At 61.0% G+C, this 19,710-nt stretch overlaps 1 protein-coding gene across 6 annotated transcripts; it reads right to left on the bottom strand.

Annotated features, from left to right (window-relative positions):
• Nucleotides 1-1,747: 1,747 nt before the first annotated feature.
• On the bottom strand, nucleotides 1,748-19,551 carry TMC6 (transmembrane channel like 6). 6 transcript variants are annotated; one of them, XM_055408470.2, is made up of 22 exons: nucleotides 19,403-19,550; nucleotides 18,956-19,051; nucleotides 16,524-16,665; nucleotides 16,227-16,369; nucleotides 15,968-16,063; nucleotides 15,472-15,630; nucleotides 13,949-14,054; nucleotides 13,707-13,800; nucleotides 13,207-13,464; nucleotides 12,729-12,919; nucleotides 11,397-11,541; nucleotides 10,605-10,760; nucleotides 10,025-10,176; nucleotides 9,846-9,927; nucleotides 9,591-9,688; nucleotides 7,829-7,924; nucleotides 7,482-7,557; nucleotides 6,341-6,474; nucleotides 6,023-6,199; nucleotides 5,867-5,945; nucleotides 2,958-3,025; nucleotides 1,748-2,005 (listed from the first exon to the last, which is right to left on the bottom strand). In XM_055408470.2, exons 3-22 carry the CDS (start codon nucleotides 16,580-16,582, stop codon nucleotides 1,939-1,941), a joined length of 2,436 nt encoding a protein of 811 aa, XP_055264445.2. In that variant the 5' UTR covers nucleotides 16,583-16,665; nucleotides 18,956-19,051; nucleotides 19,403-19,550; the 3' UTR covers nucleotides 1,748-1,938. The 6 variants fall into 6 exon arrangements, with proteins under 6 accessions (XP_055264445.2, XP_055264448.2, XP_055264446.2 ...); XM_055408473.2 differs by having other exon boundaries at nucleotides 16,227-16,366; XM_055408471.2 differs by having other exon boundaries at nucleotides 19,302-19,440.
• Between the last annotated feature and the right edge of the window lie 159 nt (nucleotides 19,552-19,710).

Here is a 19,710-nt window from a genome sequence, read left to right as displayed (position 1 = left end):
CTGGCGGCACCAGCTCAGACTAGATGTGGTCGGTTTATTAGGTCCATCCATCTGTCCAAAAGCACTCTTCATGCAGAGGTGGGCATCTGGGGGTGCTGGCCCCGAGAGCCCAAGTCACGTCTCCCCACCCGACTTCACCCAGCGGTGCTCATGCCCGGAACTGCAGCCAAGAGCCACTGCCCAGGTCAGGCCAGCTCCTCGCAGAGATCCCCGGGCATCACCTGCCTGGTACTAGACACAAGCAAGAGTCCCGATGTCGGGCTCCCAAAAAAGTCAGGTGGCGTCTGTCCCACATGTCGGCCAAACGCAGGAGCACCCCCTCGACGTGGGAAAGTCCTCCAAACAGGGACCATCTGGGGTTAGCATGGGCCCAGCTGGGAGCATGGCAGATGGCAGAGGCGTCTCCACGGCCCACCTGCGCCCCCCCAAGCCAGGCTTTGCTCCTCCAGGTTCCCCATGAAGATGAGGATTGAGGGCCCATCACCGCTCTCCCATCCTTTCCCACAGGGCTGCTCCCTCAGCTCCTGCAGACAGCGGGCCCTGGTCAGTGACAGCTCTGTCCCCTCCTCCCCACTCCCTCGGGCCCACGGCATCCCACAGGCTCCTCAAGCTCTGCCTGGCAGGACTGGGGTCACCTCACTCTGCCACAGGCCTGGACATCGGCTGCCCTTCCGCCCACCAAAGGCTCCTCTCTCGGCGGCTCATTAGCAAATGACCCACCTTATTTCAGTTCAGTCGGTCTGAACGGTCCGACATGTTCATGTCTGACTCTTTGCTACCCCGTGGACTGCACGCCAGGCCTCCCTGTCCATCACCAACTCCCAGAGTTTACTCAAACGCATGCCCATCGAGTCGATGGTGCCATCCTACCATCTCATCCTCTGTCATCGCCTTCTCCTCCTGCCTTCAATTATTCCCTGCATCAGGGACTTTTCCAATGAATCAGTTCTTTGCATCAGGTGGCCAGAGTATTGGGAGTTTCAGCTTCAGCATCAGTCCTTCCAATGAATATTCAGGACTGATTTCCTTTAGGATGAACCGGTTGGATCTCCTTGCAGTCCAAGGGACTCTCAAGAGAGTTCTCCAACACCACGGTTCAAAAGCATCAGTTCTTTGGCGCTCAGCTTTCTTTATAGTCCAACTCTCACATCCGTACAGGACTACTGGAAAAACCATAGCTTTGACTAGACAGACCTTTGTTTGGCAAAGTAATGTCTCTGCTTTTTAATATGCTGTCTAGGTTGGTCATAGCTTTTCTTCCAAATGAAAAGATGCTTGCTCCTTGGAAGAAAAGCTATGACCCACCTCAGTCCCTCCCTAAATTTGCCCTCCACCCAGTAACCACTGAAAGCATCACTTCATCATCCGCCACCACACATTCCATATCTGTCCCCTGTACTCCTCCCCCCACCTCCCCATCCCCCGACACACCTCCCAACCTCACCACACACCCCCAGCAGGGGCTGGCCAGGCAGCCCCGGAAGCTGCAGTGTGGTCCACCCCTGCTACAAGGGGCTGCACCAGCAGAGGGCGCCCTGCACTCAGCCCTGAAGCCCCGCAGTCTGTTCCATCCGGAGCCCAGCACTGGGGGAGGCTACAGGGCCCAGCCTGGCCAGGAAGACAGCCTTGAAGAAACAGACAGAGAAATTGGAGGCAGAAGAAGGCAGGCTGCAGACCCCAGGGGCGCGGCCGTACCTGCGCACGCCTGGACAGGCCTGGGTACAAGCACAGACTCCCACGAGACGAGCCCATTTTGCAAAACATGTTTAATCAGAATAAATAAGAGTGCCAGGCAGGGTTCACAGCGGGTGCTCCAGCCTCAGGTGGGCTTCAGAGTGCTGCCCCCTGACCCCCACCCCCAATCATGTCCCAGCGGGGTCGTTTCCAAGCGGCATCTGCCTGCAGGGCCGCAGGAACCAGGCTGCCAGCCTGGCGCTCTTACTGGGCGTCCCAGTCATCTGTGAACAGGGCTGGGGGTGTCATGGCCTCCTCAGTTCTACCAGCCCTGCCAGAAAGGGAAGTCAGTGAGTGGCCCCTGGCCTCGGGCAGTGCACGCCAGTCACCCCCTCCAAGGCCAGAGGACGCCTATCAGCTTCCTTGGGAGCTGCTTCCAGACCCCTGGAGAGAAGGGGAAGGAGCAGAAAGAGGCCAGGATTCACCACTAATGCCTGGCTGGGGGCGCACACGCGTGCTTAGTCGCAACCCCAGGGACTGCAGCCCGCTAGGCTCTTCTGTCCATGGAATTCTCCAGCCAAAGACACTGGAGTGGGTTGCCATGCCCTCCTCCTGGCTGGGGTGTGGGGAGAATGTCTTATTAGACGGCTCATTCTGGGGTGGGAGGGACTCCTGCTGCCAAGGGTCGGGAGGGGGAGCCCCAAGGGCTTCCACCTGCAAACCTCAGCCAGCCCCCCTGGCTGGGCGGGGGCCGAGGAAGGGGTTGTGTGCATCCCCAAGTGTGTCTGTCTGTCCAGGCGGCAGGAAGATGTCTGAGTGTGCCTCCCCTTCCCCGGACTTAAGCACAGTAACAGGTGCACGGTGAGTTGTGCGGCCATGGGAGCAGGCCCTGCACTCCTGGTGCAGCAGCATCTGGGGGTCAGGATATTCACCCCAAGGGGTGAAAGGGGTGGGGGCCTGAGGAGAAGGCCAGCTAGACCCCCTGACTCATGAAGACAGGGGATGCAGAGAGGAGGAGGGAAAGGGTGTGAGAGACCCCAGCCCAACCCTGGCCCCTGCACACAGTTCACTTCCTTTTTTCCTTTCTCACCAAACTTAAGTTTTCCTCCTGCCCCAAATACCTGAGGAGAAATGGTGGGGGAAGGGGCAGAGGAGTCCCAAGAAGTTAAGGGCCACCCGGGGAGGCCAGCAACCACTCCCCACCCCCAACCCCTGGAAGGAAGGGGCCTCCCTGTCCATTCCCTGTTCCCCCACCCTGCACACTCCCCTCCCAGGCCCCTCACCTGCTCCTCTCCTTCCTCTCGTAGACACGCTGAAGCTTGTTGATCAAGAAGATTTTGTCCTCCCCCTCCTAGAAACACAGGAACACAGAGAGCAGCTGTCCACTGCATGTCCATCCAGAAGTGGCCTGCTCCAGTTGGCACTTGGTGGGGCTCTCGAAGATTTGACACTATGAGCATGAAAAGTTTAAAGAAAGGAGACAGAGGTACCAAGCAAGAACGAGGGAAAAACCAAGAACCCTACAGGGGGCACATATACACACCTAAGCTTCCTAGCGGCCAAGGTGAAAAGGGAAATGTGCTGATTCACACACTGAGGGCTGCCAACTCAACCTGACTCAATTTATCACCGGTCCTGCTACTTAGTAAGTCTGCCCTGGGGAAATTACCTCCTCTCTGACCTCGGTCACTGTGTGCTTGTATCATGGGGTTTGTATGGGTTTTCTATCGTTGCCCTAATCGATTGGAGCAACACAGATTCAACACCTTTCAGTTCTAGAGATCAGAAGTCTACAATAGGGCTTCCCTAGTGGCTCAGTGGTAAAGAATGCACCTGTCAATGCAGGAGACACAAGTTCAATCCCTGGTCAGGGCTCACATGTCACAGAGCAACTAAGGCTCACAACTATTGAGCCTGCGCTCTCAAGCCCAAGAACTGCAACTACTGAGTTCATGACCCACAACTACTCAAGCCCGAGCACCCGAGCACCCTAGAGCCCGCGCTCCACAAGAAGCCACCACACGGCAACTAGAGAAAAGCCCAAGCAGCAGCAAAGACCCAGCACAGCCAGAGATAAAGAAACAAAACTTTTTAAAAGTCCACAGTGGTCTCACTGGAGCCTCCAGGGAGAATCTGTCCTCGCCTTCAGCTTCTGAGTCTGCCCACATCCCTGGGCTTACAGCCTCCTTCCATTTGCAGAGCCAGCAGCGTCCAGTCAAGTCCTTCTCACATCCTTTCCGCTGATACTGACTCTCCAGCGTCCTTTTCTAAGGGCTTTATCACGACATCACGCCCACCCGAACGATCCAGGACAATCTTGCCCACCTCCAGATCAGCTGATTAGCAACTGATTCCATCTGCAATCCTGATCCCATCCCCAGCTCCAATGCCAGGCGATGTGGCTTACTCACAGCTCCTGGGATTAGGACAAGGACATCTTTGGGGCAGGGATCAGCCAATACTTTGGCCACCTGATGCGAAGAGCCAACTCATTGGAGAAGACCCTGATGCTGGGAAAGATTGAGGGCAGGAGGAGAAGGGGGCGACAGAGGATGAGATGGCTGGATGGCATCACCGACTCAACAGACATGAGTTTAAGCAAACTCTGGGAGATGGTGAAGGACAGGGAAGCTTGGCGTGCTGCAGTCCATGGGGTTGCAAAGAGTTGGACGTGACTTAGCAACTGAACAACAACAACAAATCAGCCAACCCAGGGCTCTTTCGACCGATGACTGTGAAAAGTGCGTAAAGGTTTAAGTCGAGGACACAGTTAAACACCCGGCAGACTTCAGGGCCCTTCAAACTCCGGGGTCAGACTGGGTTTCTTGTAGGGAGCCTTCACAAAGAGAAAATGGCAAATCTGTTCGAATGTGTCCTGGGTGCCGGGGACCCTGGCTCACCCAGGAAGCCACTGAGACAGACAAACCTCCAAGGTGGGCCCTCCCCGCTTTCTCTCCATTGAGTTGGTGGGTACAGAGGGCCATGAGCCTGAGTAAGCTGCCCTGTTCAGTCCCAGGAAAAGATGCTCCGAGTGCTGACGGAGCTCAGACCAGCAGCCCCAGACTCAGAACCGGGCCCGGGCTCGGCCTTGGCAGGAGACGCTGCCACGAGGGCCGCCTGGGGAACTGTCCTTCAGCTACTAGAGGAACAGCAGGCGGAACGAGGTGAACCAGGGGTTCCCCTCTCAATGCCCCTGTGCATCCCGCCACCCCCGCCCCCACCCTGGCCCCGTGGGGCACCTCAGGTCCCAAAGATCTACACAGCAGGGCACGAGCCAGTTGGGGAAAACCCATTTCCAACAGTTGGGGCCAGGCAACCCCCGCAGCCAAAATGCCTGGCCTGAGTGCTGCCTGCTGTTTGTGGAAGTACTGCATTGCTTACAACCCAATAAAAAGTGGGAGCAGTCACCAGGGGATCCTCCCACTTGGAAAGACCTGACTCTGAGCCCCTGCACCAACCAGCCAGCAGCAGGGTCACACGAGCTGCAGCCCAGCCCCGTCTCACCTTGGCTGACCCCCGGCAGTGGACCCTCAGGTCATTTCTAATGCAGGGTGGCGGGGAGCCACCAGCCCTGATGTGACTGCCTGGGGGACACAGGCAGCAGCTGGCCCCAAGGTGGGCTTAAGCATGGAGTACACAAGGGAGAAACCAGAAAGGAAAGGGAGAAAAGGAAAAGAAACAGCAGTGGGGAGAGTGACGTCGGGGCCCTGGGGGCGAGGCCAGAGGCCACTGAGCATTCGCAAGACCTGCTGTCACTGACACGTGCTCCTGAGCAGCCGGCCCAGACCTGGGCAGGGTAAGAACCAGGCGAAAGGCCCCTGCCGTCCAGGCAAACGCCAGCCCGAGTGACCCTGACTGTTGGGGCAGTGACCTGCCCCAAAGGTGATGGGAGGTCCAGTAACTGAGCAGGGAGGAGGGAAGGACAGCCCACGGGGCAGGGCTGGGCGACCTCTGGGGGACTGGGGGTGGGGGTGGGGGTCGTCGGAGAAGCACCCTGGAGCCCTCGTCCCAGCGGGGTCTTTGCAGATAGGTAGCCTGGCCGCCTCCCATCCTGTCTACCAGTCTGATGAATACGAACTATGTATCGCAACCGATATAATTCGCTTAGCAAACAACCCCTTTCCACAGCCCACATCCGGGGGAGGTGAGAAGCCTGGAGGGACCCTGGGTGGGGGGTCAGAGGGGCACTCACGTTGCTGATTTGCTCCTTAAGGAGGCAGATGACTTTCCGCTGGCCCTTCACCACCTGGATGTTGAGGTAGATCACAGCCCTGCATGAGACGGGCAGTCAGGCTGGGCCCCTCGCAGGAGCCCAGAGTGGGGAGAAGCCAGGGGCCGCGTCACTCACAGCAGCAGGGCTGACACCAGGTAGAGGGGGAAGGTATCTTCCACCAGGTAGCGGTGGACCCAGGGCAGCCAGGAGACACGGGGGCCCGCCTTCTCCAGGCGGCGCACCCACACCTTCCCCGCCTCATACATGGTGTCCAGGGTCCGGAAGGGGCCGCAGGTGCTCGAGGGCTTCACCCTGGGGGCAGAGGGTGGGCAGCGTGACCCCTGAGCCTGGGCAAAGGGCCGCTCCGCACCACCCGAACCCCGGCCTGCAGTCAGAACCCTGCCAGGCAGCCCTCCCCACGCCCCCCACCCTGGAGGCCGGGCACCCACTCACTGCCAGACAGCGTAGCAGAGGAAAACGGCCGCGCCCAGGAAGGAAGGGAAGCAGAGCAGGGAGATGAAGACGGTGCTCATGTGGGACGCCTTCCAGGGCCTGCGGGGCGCCTGGCAGTTGGCCATCAGGCTGGCCTGGGGACAAAGGCTGTGTTCGGCCACCACCACCCCGCCATCCACCACCCCCACTCCCAGGCCTGGTGGGGCCTCCCAGAGCTAACAGGACCGAGGCTGGCCGTGGGCTGAGAGGGTGCTGCGCTTCCAGTACCCTGAGCCCAGCTTCCAGCCTGAGCCAACACCTCAAGACAGCCCGACAGAGAGGCAGACGCTTGGAATCTAAGCCTGCAGGCTGGGAAGGGCCAGCGGGGCCACCTCCCCGTCTGCAGAGGGGAGACCGAGGGACATGGGGGGATGCTTGTCCAGCTCACTTGTAAGGAGGAGGGATGATACTAACAGCCACCTCTGTTGACTATAAAGGTCTCCAGTAGGCCAGATACCCTGCCCTGTGCTTTATAAACGTCATCTCTAGCAGTGCCCCAGGGCACCATTCAAGGGTTTTTTTGTTGTTTTATTGTTTAGCCACTAAGCCACATCAGACTCTTTGTGACCCCACGGACTGTAGCCTGCCAGTTTCCTCTGTCCATGGGATCTCTCAGGTAAGGATACTGGAGTGGGTTCCCATTTCCTTCTCCAGAGGACCTTCTCGACCCAGGAATCGAACCTACATCTGCCGCTCAGGAGGTGGATTCTTTACCACTGAGTCACCTGGGAAGCCCATATCCACTGTGAACAGATGAGGAAAACACGGGGAGCAGCGGAAAGGAGGCGCTGGTTCTGAGCGCCTCGGAGCCGCCTGGCTGGAAGCCCTGACCTGTACACACGGGCACGTGGCGGTGACCACAGACCCTAACGGGATGCTCTAGCCTGCCAAAGGCAGAGATGCAGGCCCGGGAATCAGCTGGGGCCTGTACAACCGACCCCAGAGGGTGGCCCTGGGCTGCCAGCCACATACCACTCGGGCCAGGGAAGGGCTCTAATGTCCCAGGGCTCCGTGTCTGCCGGCCCAGCAGCCACCCTGGCTGCACACGCTCCCCAGGCCCGCTGCCCCCTGCGCCCCCACCCCCAGGACCCAGCACCTTTACCTTCTTGATGTAGAAGAGGAGCAGCAGTTTGATGATCTGCATGGCGGGCAGGAGCGGGGAGAAGAGGACCCCCAGCCTGAGGAGGGCGTGGAGAGGAGAGGGCTGCAGTCCAGGGGCTGGGGTCCTGACCCCCGTGCTGCGCCCTAGGCCCAGAACTACACCCCCGGGCCTGGCTCGGGGTCAGACCTTGAGGAAAGCCCAGCAAGGGGAGCGGAGTCTGGGTCCACCTGGGGCTGAAGGGTCAGGTCACTCCAGAATCCCAGGACTGAGCCTTGCTGGGGCCCCAAGGGGGAAGGGGTCAGCCTCCCCGGGGACCAGACAGTGGAAAACATGAGAGAGATGCTCACCAGGTCAGGGTCTGCCCGTAAATCAGCTCCAGGACGTTTCCTGCAATGTCAAACTCAGGCTTCCCCTTCCTCTTAAGCCGCTTCTCGGAGAAAAGCCTGGGGCAGAAGAGCCCTGGGGTCACATAGGAGGACCAGTCTCCGAGATCAGCCTGATGGACCCACACCGCAAGCTGACGAGCCAGCCCACCCCTCCCAGTGCCCAGTGATATCGAGGGGAGACGGCAGACTGGGGTCCCACACAGAGCGATCTGCACTGCAGCTGACTTAGTCTCTGTCCATTTTCTAAGCACGTGCAATACACCTCAGTGCAAACATGCACATTGGCATCAAAGGTGTTACTGCTTTTTAAAAATCTTATTGCCTGTTGACTCAGACAGGAAAGAATCTGCCTGCAATGCAGGAGACCCGGGTTTGACCCCTGGGTCAAGAAGTTCCCCTGGAGAAGGGAATGGCAACCTACTTCAGTATTCTTGCCTGGAAAATTCCATGGACAGAGAAGCCTGGCAGGCTGCAGTCCACGGGGATGCAAAAAGTCGGACATCACTGAGCAATTTTCACACCCTCCCTGGTGAAAGTGAAATGAAAGTCGCTCAGTCGTGTCTGATTCTTTGCGACCCCATGGTCTATACAGTCCATGGTATTCTCCAGGCCAGAATACTGGAATGGGTAGCCTTTCCCTTCTTCAGGGACTCTTCCCAACCCAGGAATCAAACAGGTCTCCTGCATTGCAGGCGGATTCTTTACCAGCTAACCAACAAGGGAAGCCCAAGAATACTGGAGTGGGTAGCCTATCCCTTCTCCAGCGGATCTTCCCGACCCAGGAACCAAACCACGGTCTCCTGAATTGTGGGAGGATTCTTTCCCAGCTGAGCTATCAGAGATGGCATCCCTCTTGGTGGTTCAGTGGTAAAGAATCCACCTGCCAGTGCAGGAGACACGGGTTTGATTCCTGGTCCCGGAAGATCCCACATGCCATGAGGCAACTAAACCCATGCGCCACAACTTCTGAGCCTGTGCTCGAGAGCCCAGAAGCCACGACTACTGAACCCACGTGCCACAATCACTGAAGCCCCAAGCCCTAGAGCCCGTGTTCCATAGCAAAAGAAGCCACTACAGCAAGAAGCCTGCACACAGCAACGAAGACCCAGCACGGCCAAGAAAAACAATATTTTCTAAAAAAAATATTTTTATTATTATTGAGGCCTCCCTGGTGGTCCAATAGTTGAGACTCCACGCTTCCACTGCAGGGGGCAGGGGTTCGATCCCTGGTCGAGGAAGTTCTGCATGCCACGAAGTGCGGCCAAAAATAAAAATAAATCTTGAAAATATTTTAAGTAAAAATCTTAGTATTTTTAAATTCCAATGTTCTCAAAGAAAACACAAAAGAGAAGGAAATGACACCTGCCATGCCAGCACCCACAGCCAGGACAGCTGAACACGCTCTTCCACTTTCTGCGCTTCCTCCCGACCCTTTTTTCCCTTGACGGATTAGAACAATGCATCATTTTGAAACCTGTCTTCCTTTCCGATCTAAAAATATGCTACATCCTGTTTTCTCAGGGTTTTTCTCAGTTTAACGATATTTTACAGAAGACCTGTCATGGGTGGAAACTTATGGTCCCAGTCTCAGGTCAGGTCCTGATTTTCAGAGGCCTGAGGACCGCCCAGGTGACCCCCACCTCCACCACGCACGCAGGGGAGGACGCTAGGAGCCCTTCTGCAGGAGACGCCCAGGTGCGGGGACCCAGCCCACAGGCCTCACCTCCACACCAGCTCCCCCAGAAGCGTGTCCAGCAGCGTGAAGATGAAGTCCATCACCATAAGCCGGTACAGCTCCTGGCCCACGAAGTTCTCCCAGCACTGAAACAGACGCGGCCTCAGCCCCCACCCTCCCCTGCCACCAGGGGGCCCCCAGGACGCTTGCAGACAGAGCCAGGGAAGGTCAGGTGAGGGCTGGCTGCTGTGAGGGGCCCGCGGAGCCCCAGGCCCCCACCAGCACCTCCCGGCCCGCCCTCACCTGATCCTTCAGGGTGCCCACCCTGCGGCCCAGCCAGTGGTAGCAAAGAATCCCCAGGGTGACCATCTTGAGGATGAGGTTCCTGCAGAAAAGGGTGGGTGTGCGGGCTGAGGGCGGGCTGCCTGGGAGACAGAGGTCCCACCCCAGAAAGCCCGCACCTGGCCCACCTAGCCTCGCACCTGCAGATGGCCACGTACACCTCCAGCACCGGGGAGTCGTGCCGCTCCAGGGCGGCCAGGATGCGGAACAGGTAGGGGGCCCCCAGGTTGAGGAGGCAAACCACCAGAGGCTGGAGCAGCAGGACCACCTCCCGCTCGGCGGACACTGGGCTCTGCTGGGGCGGCGGGGGGCAGTGGTCCCCGGAGGGGCCCCGAGGACAGGGTCAGGTCCACTGCCGGGCCCGAGGGTAGGGGGAGGAGAAGGGGCTGCAGGGAGGGGTCCGGGGGGGACAGAGCAGGTGGAGATGGCGGGCACACCTCCCCCACCCCAGGCCCCGTGTTCAAACCACACAGGAAGTGGGGCGGGAGGCAGAGAAGGGAGGATGGAACCCAGGTGTCGGAAAAAAAAGTGAAAAGAAAAACCAAAAGACAAGAAAACAAAAGAACGTTATAACAGCATCAGACAGAACAAGAGCGGGAACAAGGCCTGGGAGGAGAGTCCTCTGGGGAGGCCCGGGGCAGGGGGTGTGGGGGCCGGGGTCCCAGGTAACAAAGCGGGAGGCCCGGGCCTCCTCGGGGGCCACCCGCGTCCTCTCCGCACCTCGATCATGAGCTCCGAGAAGTTGTAGACGGCCAGGGTGCAGCCCAGCGTCGTGCCCAGACACAGCAGCCACACGAGCCCCAGCACGGCCACCCGCCGCAGCCACCCGCACGTGCTCCGGGGGCGCTGGCGCGACTGCCATTCAGCCAGCAGCTCCTGCAGGCGACAGTGAGCCCGTCACCCACGGCACAGAAACGCGGGAACGTGCCCATGTGCGCACCACACCCCAGGGTGGGGCACAGAGCCGGCACACGGGGAGACTCGGGGTCGGCGGGGGGCCAGGGCTCACCTCCCGCCCGCCCCCGGTACCACGGCCTGTGGCTCCCCCGTCAGAGGCCCTGTCTCCAGGGACGTGGCCTGCCCCCTACCTGCCTCCTGAGCCGTGCTGCCTGCAGACAGCTGTTCCCTCACCGACTAGAAGCCACGGGACCCTCCCCAAGGGCCCGACAGCTGGGTCAAAACTGAGTGCCCCTGACTCAAATCCTGCAGCAGGGACCCCCGACAGGCAGAGAATCTTCCAGGAGGCCCAGCTCAGCCACCCTCTGGCCCGAAGGGCCATGGGCAAGGGACTGAGACCTCACTGTTCTCACTTGTACCCCAGGGCTACCAGGGGGGCTGGGAGCATGGGCCAGCTGGCACCGTGGAGGCCTCTTCCTGCCAGGGCCGGAGGACACGGGGCCTTCGAGAACAGGAAGTCCTTCCTGCAGGCCCACTGCAGGGCCCCGACTAGTGCTCTCCTGGACACGAGGGTGGCGGACCGTGGCCCCAGGGGGCCATGAGCCCCCAGCTCACCTTCAACTGGGTTCGGATGTTGTCGTGCTGGAGGCGGGTGGCCCATCTCTGGGTCACTTTGTAGTCCCAGGAACAGAAAACGGTGATGGCGTGGACCCCCGAGGTGCTGCCCACCCGGTAGCTCTCCCCGAAAGAGCGGGACATGCTGGGAGAAGCAGAGCCGGGCAGGGGGTGAGACGGGGCAGAAGGTGCAGAGGCCGGGAGAAACAGATCTGACAAAGTGCACCAGCCACTCAGAGGAGGCCCCCACCCCCGCCCAGCGCTGCTGGGCCTCCGGCCACTCTCCCTGCCCTACCTCTAGCCCAGAGCTCTCAGCCTCCTGGGGTGGACCACCGGCCACCCTAGGTCAGACCTGTCCGGCAGGATGCCCAGCAGCCACAGAGGGCTAGAAGTGGGGTCAGCTCCACTCCCCACCACCCCGCAAGCTGCCTCCCACCCGTTCCGTTCCGTTCTGTCGCTCAGTCGTGTCCGACTCTATGCGACCCGTGGACTGTAGCCTACCAGGCTTCTCCGTCCATGGGATTCTCCAGGCAAGAATACTGGAGTGGGTTACCGTTTCCTTCTCCAGGGGATCTTCCCGACCCAAGGATCGAACCCGGGTCTCCCGCATTGGAGGCAGACGCTTTAACCTCTGAGCCACCAGGGAAGCCCAACCAGATGTGGCTATAGAAGCTTCTGGCTTAACTCAGAACCTCTGCACTTCCTCTCCCGAGAACCAGAACACCTTCCTGTCTTTCCCTAGCCGCCCTTATTTAACTTCCCTCTGTGGGACAAGGACCACCCCCCTGGGAAGTCGGTCTGACACCCAGGCTCCATAACACCTGAGCAACATCACAGTTTCCCAGCCTCTTCACTAGCCTGTCTTCTCCTGTACACAGCAAGCGTCTCAAGGATATGCACCAAGCTCATTTATCTTCCTGGCCTGAGCAGAGTGCAGTAAATGTGTCTGGAGTGGATGGGTGCGTGGATGAAACTGTGGAAGGAAGGAAGGATCTGTGGAGGCGCAGTTGATGGATGGATGGATGGATAGAGTGATGATGGATGGATTGTTGTCCAGTCACTCAGTTGTATCTGACTTTGTGACCCCATGGACTGCCAACAAGCCAGGCTGCCCAGTCCTTCACTGTCTCCCAGAGTTTGCTCAAACCCGTGTCCCTTGAGTCGATGATACTATCCAACCATCTCATCCTCTGTTGCCCCCTTCTCCTCTTGCCTTCAGTCTCTGGATGGATGAATGGATGGGTGGCAGGATGGATGAAGAATGGATGGACAGATGGATGCACGGGTGGGTCAGTGATGCTGAGTCGGGGTCACACAGCAGAGAGCCCTTACCTGTACACCAGAGTGATGCAGGTGATAAAGAAAGCTGCCCCCAGGGTGAAGAGGTAGGCCAGGGGCATGTTGTAGGGCAGGCTGCCCGCCTCGGGAGTGCACTGGCTGCCATTCGGTGGGGTGGCACACAGCTGGTTCAGCGTGGCGTTACTGTAATAGCCATAGTACATGACGCTGTGCGTGAAGCGGCCCTGCGGAGAAAACGCCCGGCGGGGTCAGGGAGTCTCCCCTCCTGGCAGCTGACCCACCCTCAGGCTTGCAGGGCACCCAGCGGGCGGGGTGAGGAGAAAGGCAGAAGGGGAAGGACCAGAGAGAGGGAGGCGGTGAGGGGAACACAGAGGTGCACGGAGGACCACGGCCACCCTGGCACTTCCAGGGTCCCAGGGAAAGCGAGGGGAGCCAGTCACAGCAGGGGATGGGTCGGGGGTGTAACGAGAGGGTGCCCCTGCTCGCCGCGCCCCTCCCCGCCAAGCCTCACCCCACCGGTGAGGAGCTCCAGGCCCGTGAAGGTGGGCACTGGGCCTGCGGGCGCGGGCGGGAAGGCGGCCTGCACGCCCACGATGAAGGCCAGCAGCGGCAGCAGCAGCAGGGCGTTGAAGGCCAGCAGGGTCTTGAGGAAGAGGAAGTAGGAGAGGACGCTGGAGCCGAACCGGCCCCCGATCCGCTTCAGGGCGTAGCGCCAGGGCGTCAGGGCCTGCAGCCCCGAGAGCAGCGCCAGCCCCAGGTTGTGCGAGGCCTGCGGGGACAGCGGCAGGATGGCTCTCAGGCGGGGCTGGGGTGGGGAGCCGGCCCCTAGCAAGACCGCAGGCCCGGCCCGGAGGGCAGGGGCGCCGTGAGGGGAGGAAGGGGGTCGATCCTGGCCCGGAGCCAGGCTGGAGGCGAGATGACCCCACGGACATCACTCGGAGGGAGAAAGGGCACCCCCATCACCCCCACTCCACCCCACCCCGTCCCTCCCGGGTGCCCAGATGCTCCTACCAGTATACAGCTGTCGCGGAGCTGGTCACAGCAGGAGAGGAGCCCATGGCGCCGCGGGGCCCTGCGCTTGCCCCTTGGGGGCCGGCTCTCCTCCCTGGGGGCAGAGGCAGCATCCAGGGTCGGTCCACTTCCTCCCCACTGGGGACCACCGTCCATCGTGGGCTCAGAAGCCAGCTGACACCCCCGCCCCACCCAGCCGAGGAGGGGCGTCTGGGGGCCGCCCGGGGCAGAGGAGCACTGACCGCAGGCAGCGTTTCTCGGCCAGGCTCAGGGGCATCCCCCGGAGCATGTGGTCCCGCTGGGCCATGGTCAGGCCCTGGAGCTCCTTCACCAGGAGGCCCCGCTTCTCTGCAGAGGGAAGGGGGCGAGCTGAGGTTCCCGCGGCACCCTGCCTCCCTCCCGCCTTGTGGCCATCCCCTGCCACCAAGGCCTCTGCCGCCCGGCCAGGCCCACATGCCTGCCAGCCGTCACCCTCTCTTACCTCCACTCCCAGGAGCCCAGGACACAATCAAGTTCCCAGCATCTTCTGAGGCCCAGCCCAGTGCCCCATCCTCCTTGACCCAAACTCCCCTCCTGGGGCCCCTCAAGCATCTTGCTCTGATCCCCCCACACACCGGAGCCCCGTATGCCGCCCCTATTCTGCAGCAATGGGGTCCCAGATCCCCATCCCCCCACCACTTCTCACTATGCCAAGCCCCGCTGGGGTCAGTAGGGAAAGGTGGGGTCTGGAGATCTGCCCACCCCTCGGCCTTTCTCCTTTGATCCTCACACCCACCCTGGAAAGGGGATGCTATTTGAACTCCTCTTTCCAGATAAGAAATGACCAGAAAGCAGACATCCGGCCTGGTTCGCACAGTAAAATGGGAACGTTCACCCTGACCCCAGCACTCACATCACCCTGCACTGCTCTGTCACCCACCAGCTGGGGCCCTTGGGTAAATGGGGAAGGGAAACACAGGAGGGCCCCAGGAAGTGCCCAAGGCCCTGGGCGCTGCTGCCAGAGATCACTTGGTTGAAGACTGACCTGTGTGTTGGGCCCTGCCCCTTCCTACAGCTATTCTCTCTTGCTCCCCAACTCCTCCACACCAGCCTCCAGATGTTCAGGGAAGCCAGGAGGCTCCCACCCCAGGGCCTTTGTACATGCCCCATCAGCTTTAGCGTCACTCCCTCCAGGAAGCCTCCCGGGACTCCTCTAGGCTAGATGGGTTCTGCAGTGCTCTCCCGCCAGGCACCTTTCCTCAGCTGCCCTTATCTGAGCTTTGTTGTGGTTCAGTCGCCGGGTTGTGTCCAGCTCTTTGTGACCCCATGGGCTGCAGCACACCAGGCCTCCCTGTCCCTCACCATCTCCCAAAGTTTGCCCATGTTCATGTCCATCGCATCAGCTACACCATCCAGCCATCTCATCTCATCTCAATCTGAGCTTTAACCATCGCTTATCCTTTTGTTTGGTTCCTGTTTCACCAGAGGATAAACTGCACGAGAACTAAATGGGTGTGCTCACCACCATCACATCCCAAAGCCAGTACCAGCATCTGTGACACTATAAACGCTCGACAGACATTGCAGAGTGCCTGGCCGCAAAGTCAAACCCCGTGCAGCCGGAGAGGCCCGTGCTTCTCTGGCCCAGTAGCCGGGACACCAAGACCCTCCTGCACTCCTGCAAAGGGACCTCACTCCAGGGGACCTTCAGACAGCCCGCTGCACCCCAGCCCCCAACCCCGCCAGCAGATGTCCTCCCCAGCGAGGCCCCGCCCCCCCGACTCACCCTCCTCCTCCAGGACCGCAGAGTCCAGCTCCAGGTCGTACAGGCGGAGGCTGGGCCGGGCTGAGCGGCCTATGTCCCTGAGCTGCGGCCGGCCGGCCCTGCGACGCAGCTTCACCGTGCGGCTGTAGTACTGGGAGATGATGGCCCCGCGGCTCCGGCCTGCAGAGGCCGCTGGTCAGCAGAGGGATGCGCCCCCTTCACGTGGAGGCAGGGACCACCCCACACACACACACTGCTTCCCAGGACCCAGGAAAGTCCCTTCATAAGAGACCTCAAGCGCCACTGGTTCCCAAGAGCCTATTTTTATCCCCATGACGACTCCGGAGTCATTTTTTTAGAACCCAGCGAGGCTGCCTGGGGCCGGGCTGGGCTTCCAGGCAGCAGATAGGGTGGGCTGGGAGCTGAAGGGGCCCAGCTCTAGGATCCGTAGGATCTCTAGGATCCTAGCCAGAAACCCCAGCCCGGCCCAGGGTCCAAAGGGAAAGGTCCCACTCACCGATGGTGCGACTGGGCATGCTGGCCAAGATGCGGAGCGTGGCCATGCTGTAGACGGGGGCACCCTCGGGCCCCAGCAGGGTCTCGTGGCCGCTGCCTGTCCAGCAAAGTTAAGACTTGTCCAAAGGTTCTACAGATTGTGCTGGCCGGAGATCTCCCCGTCCAACCCCCTCCCCAGGCTGCTAGGAGGGGCTTCCTGAAAGGGTGAGAGGCTCAGTGCCCTGCCCACCACAACCTAGCACCTGGCCAGGTGGGCTCACCTGAGGCCCCCAGGGCGCCAGTCCCCGGCTGCCTCTGCTGCAGCTCCAGCGCCTCCTCGGCCACCCAGCGGCTCTGCTCCTGGATGAGCTGGTGGAAGGAGTCATGCACTTCGCTCTCATCATAGGGGCTGGGCTCTTGGCTGCTGGGTCCAGAACGGGGGATGTGGCGGGGAGGTCAGGCTGCTACTGACCCAGTCCTCGCCCCAGCAGCCTTCCCCCTCCAAAGGGCTGAGGTCCAGCCCACCCCTCCCTCGGGGTGACACATCCCGGCCCCCAGCCCCACCCCAGAGCGCCTACCCCTCTGGGTCCTCTGGGGTCTCGAGGACGTTGAGGACAAAGGCCGGCGACTGGGACATGTCTGCGGCCCGCTGCCAGCCAGTCCACAACCCTAGCGCAATTCAGAGCCTGGACACGGCCTCCAGAGCCTCCCGCTGCCCATCTGATGAGAGGAAGCGTTACAGCAAAATGAGCCTGGCACCCAGCCCCGCCACCCGCTCCCTGGGGACCGTGGGAGGGACCAAGGGGCAGCTCCCAGCCTGGGCTGCCTGAGCCCCCAGCCTGCCCCCATCCACAGACAAACACCAAACACACAGTCCAGCGTTTGTTAGTCACTCAGTCGTGTCCCACTCTTGGTGACCCCCATGGACCGTAGCCCATCAGGCTCCTTTGTCCATGGACTTCTCCAGGCAAGAACACTGGGGTAGGTGGCCATTTCCTTCTCCAGGGGACTTTCCCAACCCAGGGATGAAAATCCAGTCAGTCTCCCGCACTGCAGGCAGATTCTTTGCCATCTGAGCCACCAGACAAACCCAAAGAATACTGGAGGGGTTACCATGCCCTCCTCCAGAGGATCTTCCCAACCCAGGGATTGAACCTGTGTCTCTCAGGTCTCCTGCATTGGCAGGGGGGTTCTTTATCACTAGCGCCACCTGGGAAGCACCAGTGAGTGACCTGAGATAAACTGCAGGCAGGAATGGACTGACAGGGAGACTCCTCCACCACCAGAGGGGAGGAGGGAGGTTGATTAGGGAGGAAGGAAGGGAGGGGGGTCTGAGCAGTTCCCCACCGTTTCCTTAGTGGCGCCATTCCTGCAGGAGGATGGGCGGGTGGGGGCCTGTGGATACGGTTCTCCATTCCTAAGGTTCTGACCCAGGGAGTCCCCCTCTTGGGGAGAAAGGTCAGGACAGCTGGGGCCTTTCCTGTGCCTATCCATGACCCCACAGCACTTCCTCCCACCGGAAATCTCACAGGAGCCTGCCGCCTGGGCCCGCGGCCCTCACCCCTCACCCCTCACCAGCAGAACAGCAGACAGCATGGCCTCAGCTGCACCCACCCTGCGTCTCCCCTCCACGGCGGTCACTCTGTGCCAAGCTGGGCACGTCAAGGTCAACAGCCCTCCTGAGAGAGTTCCTTACATTCCATCACCTTGGGGCGGGCCTGGGCAGCTGGCTAGGGAGGGGGCTGGGCCTTAAACAGGCAGCCTTTGTCCAGCCTTTGTCCAGGCTCTGCCGTCACCCAGGGCAACAGAACCAGGGTGGCCTTGTCCAGGCTCTCCACCCCACAGGAGTGGGGCGGGGGGGGGTGGGTGGGGAGCGGGCTCCCAGCCACCAGCTGATGCATGCAGGACTCTGCCCCAGTAAGACTGGGCCCAGCCCTCAGTCTGCCCTGTCCCCCCCACCCCCAGCCCCTCTCCCTACCCTTACCTCCAGGGAACTCAGCACTTAGGAAAGCTGGCTCAGCTCAAGGGGCTTCCTCAGGCGAGGCTGGGGTGCCCAGCCCACTAGGGCTGTGCCCAGACAGTGCCCCCGCTTGGGGGTGTCCAGTCTCAGAGCCCAGGCCCCACACAGTCCAAGCCCCCTGCCCTTTCCTCCCACAGGAGCACAGTGTGGAGAAACCAGCAAAGGTCAGAGGTGGAAAAGTGGCTGGAGCTGGGGCTGAGGGTGTGACCCCACAGTCTAGAGCGGGAATTCCTTCCAGGAAACACAGACCTTTCCAAGTTCTGAGCTACAGGCCCGTCCCACACACCCCTTCTCCAGGAGGGAGGAGCAGCGCGGGTGGGAGGTGCTCAGAGGCTGTGTGGGGACTGGGGGCTCACCTGGGCACTGCTTTGGACTTCTGCCCGGGTGGTACCCAGGGCCCTGGTACCCTTGCCCAGGTGGGGACAAGTCGGGCAGGAGTTTCTGGGGCGCACCATTACTGAACCCTGAGCTGGGTAGGGAGGTGCAGGGCTGGGCCCAGTTTCCAGAAACTCCACCCCAGCCGGAAGCGAGTTCTCTGGGGGCAGCTACCATCAGGGCAGAGGGGCAGCCACGTCTCTGAGCCCGGTGGCGGCAGCAGCTCTGAGAGCCCCTGGACCCCTTATCTGCCAGTCTCCCACTCCCTCACTTTCGACCAGTGGTACCTATGGGGGCCTCTACCCATTCCCTTCCGGAGAAACAAACACGCTGCACTCCCCCTGAAGCACCTGCGGGGGTGGGGGGAGGGGCGGGGGTGCAGTGGGATCAGTCGGTCCCCCAGCGGGACCCTCCGGAGGGTCAAACTCAGGGAGATCCAGAAGAACCCCGGGAGGGAACTCAGTGCCCAGTGGTCCCAGCGTCCCTAAGGAACTTGGAGGTAGTGTAGCTGGTGGCCTCAGGGGAACTCGATGGGGCTGGGAGGGGGCGGGGACCACCCCCAAGCCCCGGAGTTACCGCCCCGCCCCACCAGGGTCCCACATCCTGGCCGCTTACCTGGGAGGCGCTGGCGAGCGGGGGCGGGCGGCGACTCACCTGTCCCCCGCCCCTGCCCAGCAAGGGCCGCCGGGAACTGTGCTCGGACTCCACCAACTGCGGGAGGGACCGAGAGGTCAGACGGAGCGAGTAGACAAGGACCTTCGGGGCGACCCGAGACGGAGGCAGACCTGGCGGAGCCACAGAGCTGCACAGCCCAGCCCGGCCCACGTGGTGACCCGCCTCCGATAAGTCACGTGACCCGACGGCGGGGTTGCGGGGAGTGCCCCGCTTCTTCTCCTGCCCATCGAGCCCTCGGCGAACTGTGCCCTCTCCCCGCCGGCTTCCGACCCTTATCCTCACCCACCCCGAGGTCCGAGTATCTAGAAGCCTTCTAGTCTCTGGCTGCAGCCAATTTCTGTGGGACTCAGTTTCCCCAAGTTTCAAACGGGGACAGTAATCGCAGACCTGTCCGCTTCAGGCAGCAAAACCACAGGAATAGGGCCCGGCCCAGCCACACCAGATTGGGTAACCCCTTCCTCCTGCACAGCCTCCAGCAACTCCCGCAAACTCTCCGGTGGAACCTGGGGTTATCTCCGCCCCAGTCTGGGCGTGGCTTCTGCTGTTTCTCCCGCCGAGTTCCGGCACACTTCCTGTGTGCTAGGTGGGGACTGTCCCCATTCCTGTTTGCTCAGTTAATCCCCCACAAGCAGGGTGGGGAGCATCGGTGACCCTAGTTCAGAGATGAGGAAGCAGGCTGAGTGGTCAGTCAGCCT

The sequence above is a fragment of the Moschus berezovskii genome, chromosome 20 (genome assembly GCF_049115385.1).
Source record: "Moschus berezovskii isolate FMDL1 chromosome 20, NW_MosBer_1.0, whole genome shotgun sequence".
Classification (NCBI taxonomy): Eukaryota; Metazoa; Chordata; class Mammalia; order Artiodactyla; family Moschidae; genus Moschus; species Moschus berezovskii.
The sequence above is the reverse complement of the archived record's forward strand: the minus strand, read 5'-3'. Positions and strand labels throughout refer to the sequence as shown.

Excerpts from the sequence above, each read along its gene's own strand:
- TMC6 (XM_055408470.2), bottom strand. The coding sequence starts at position 16,582 with ATGTCCCAGTCGCCGGCCTTTGTCCTCAACGTCCTCGAGACCCCAGAG. Across the intron at positions 10,761-11,396 it reads ACATCCGAACCCAGTTGAAG|GAGCTGCTGGCTGAATGGCA; the intron begins GTGAGCTGGGGG and ends TGTCGCCTGCAG. Across the intron at positions 7,558-7,828 it reads TACGGGCAGACCCTGACCTG|GCTGGGGGTCCTCTTCTCCC; the intron begins GTGAGCATCTCT and ends CGCCCTCCTCAG.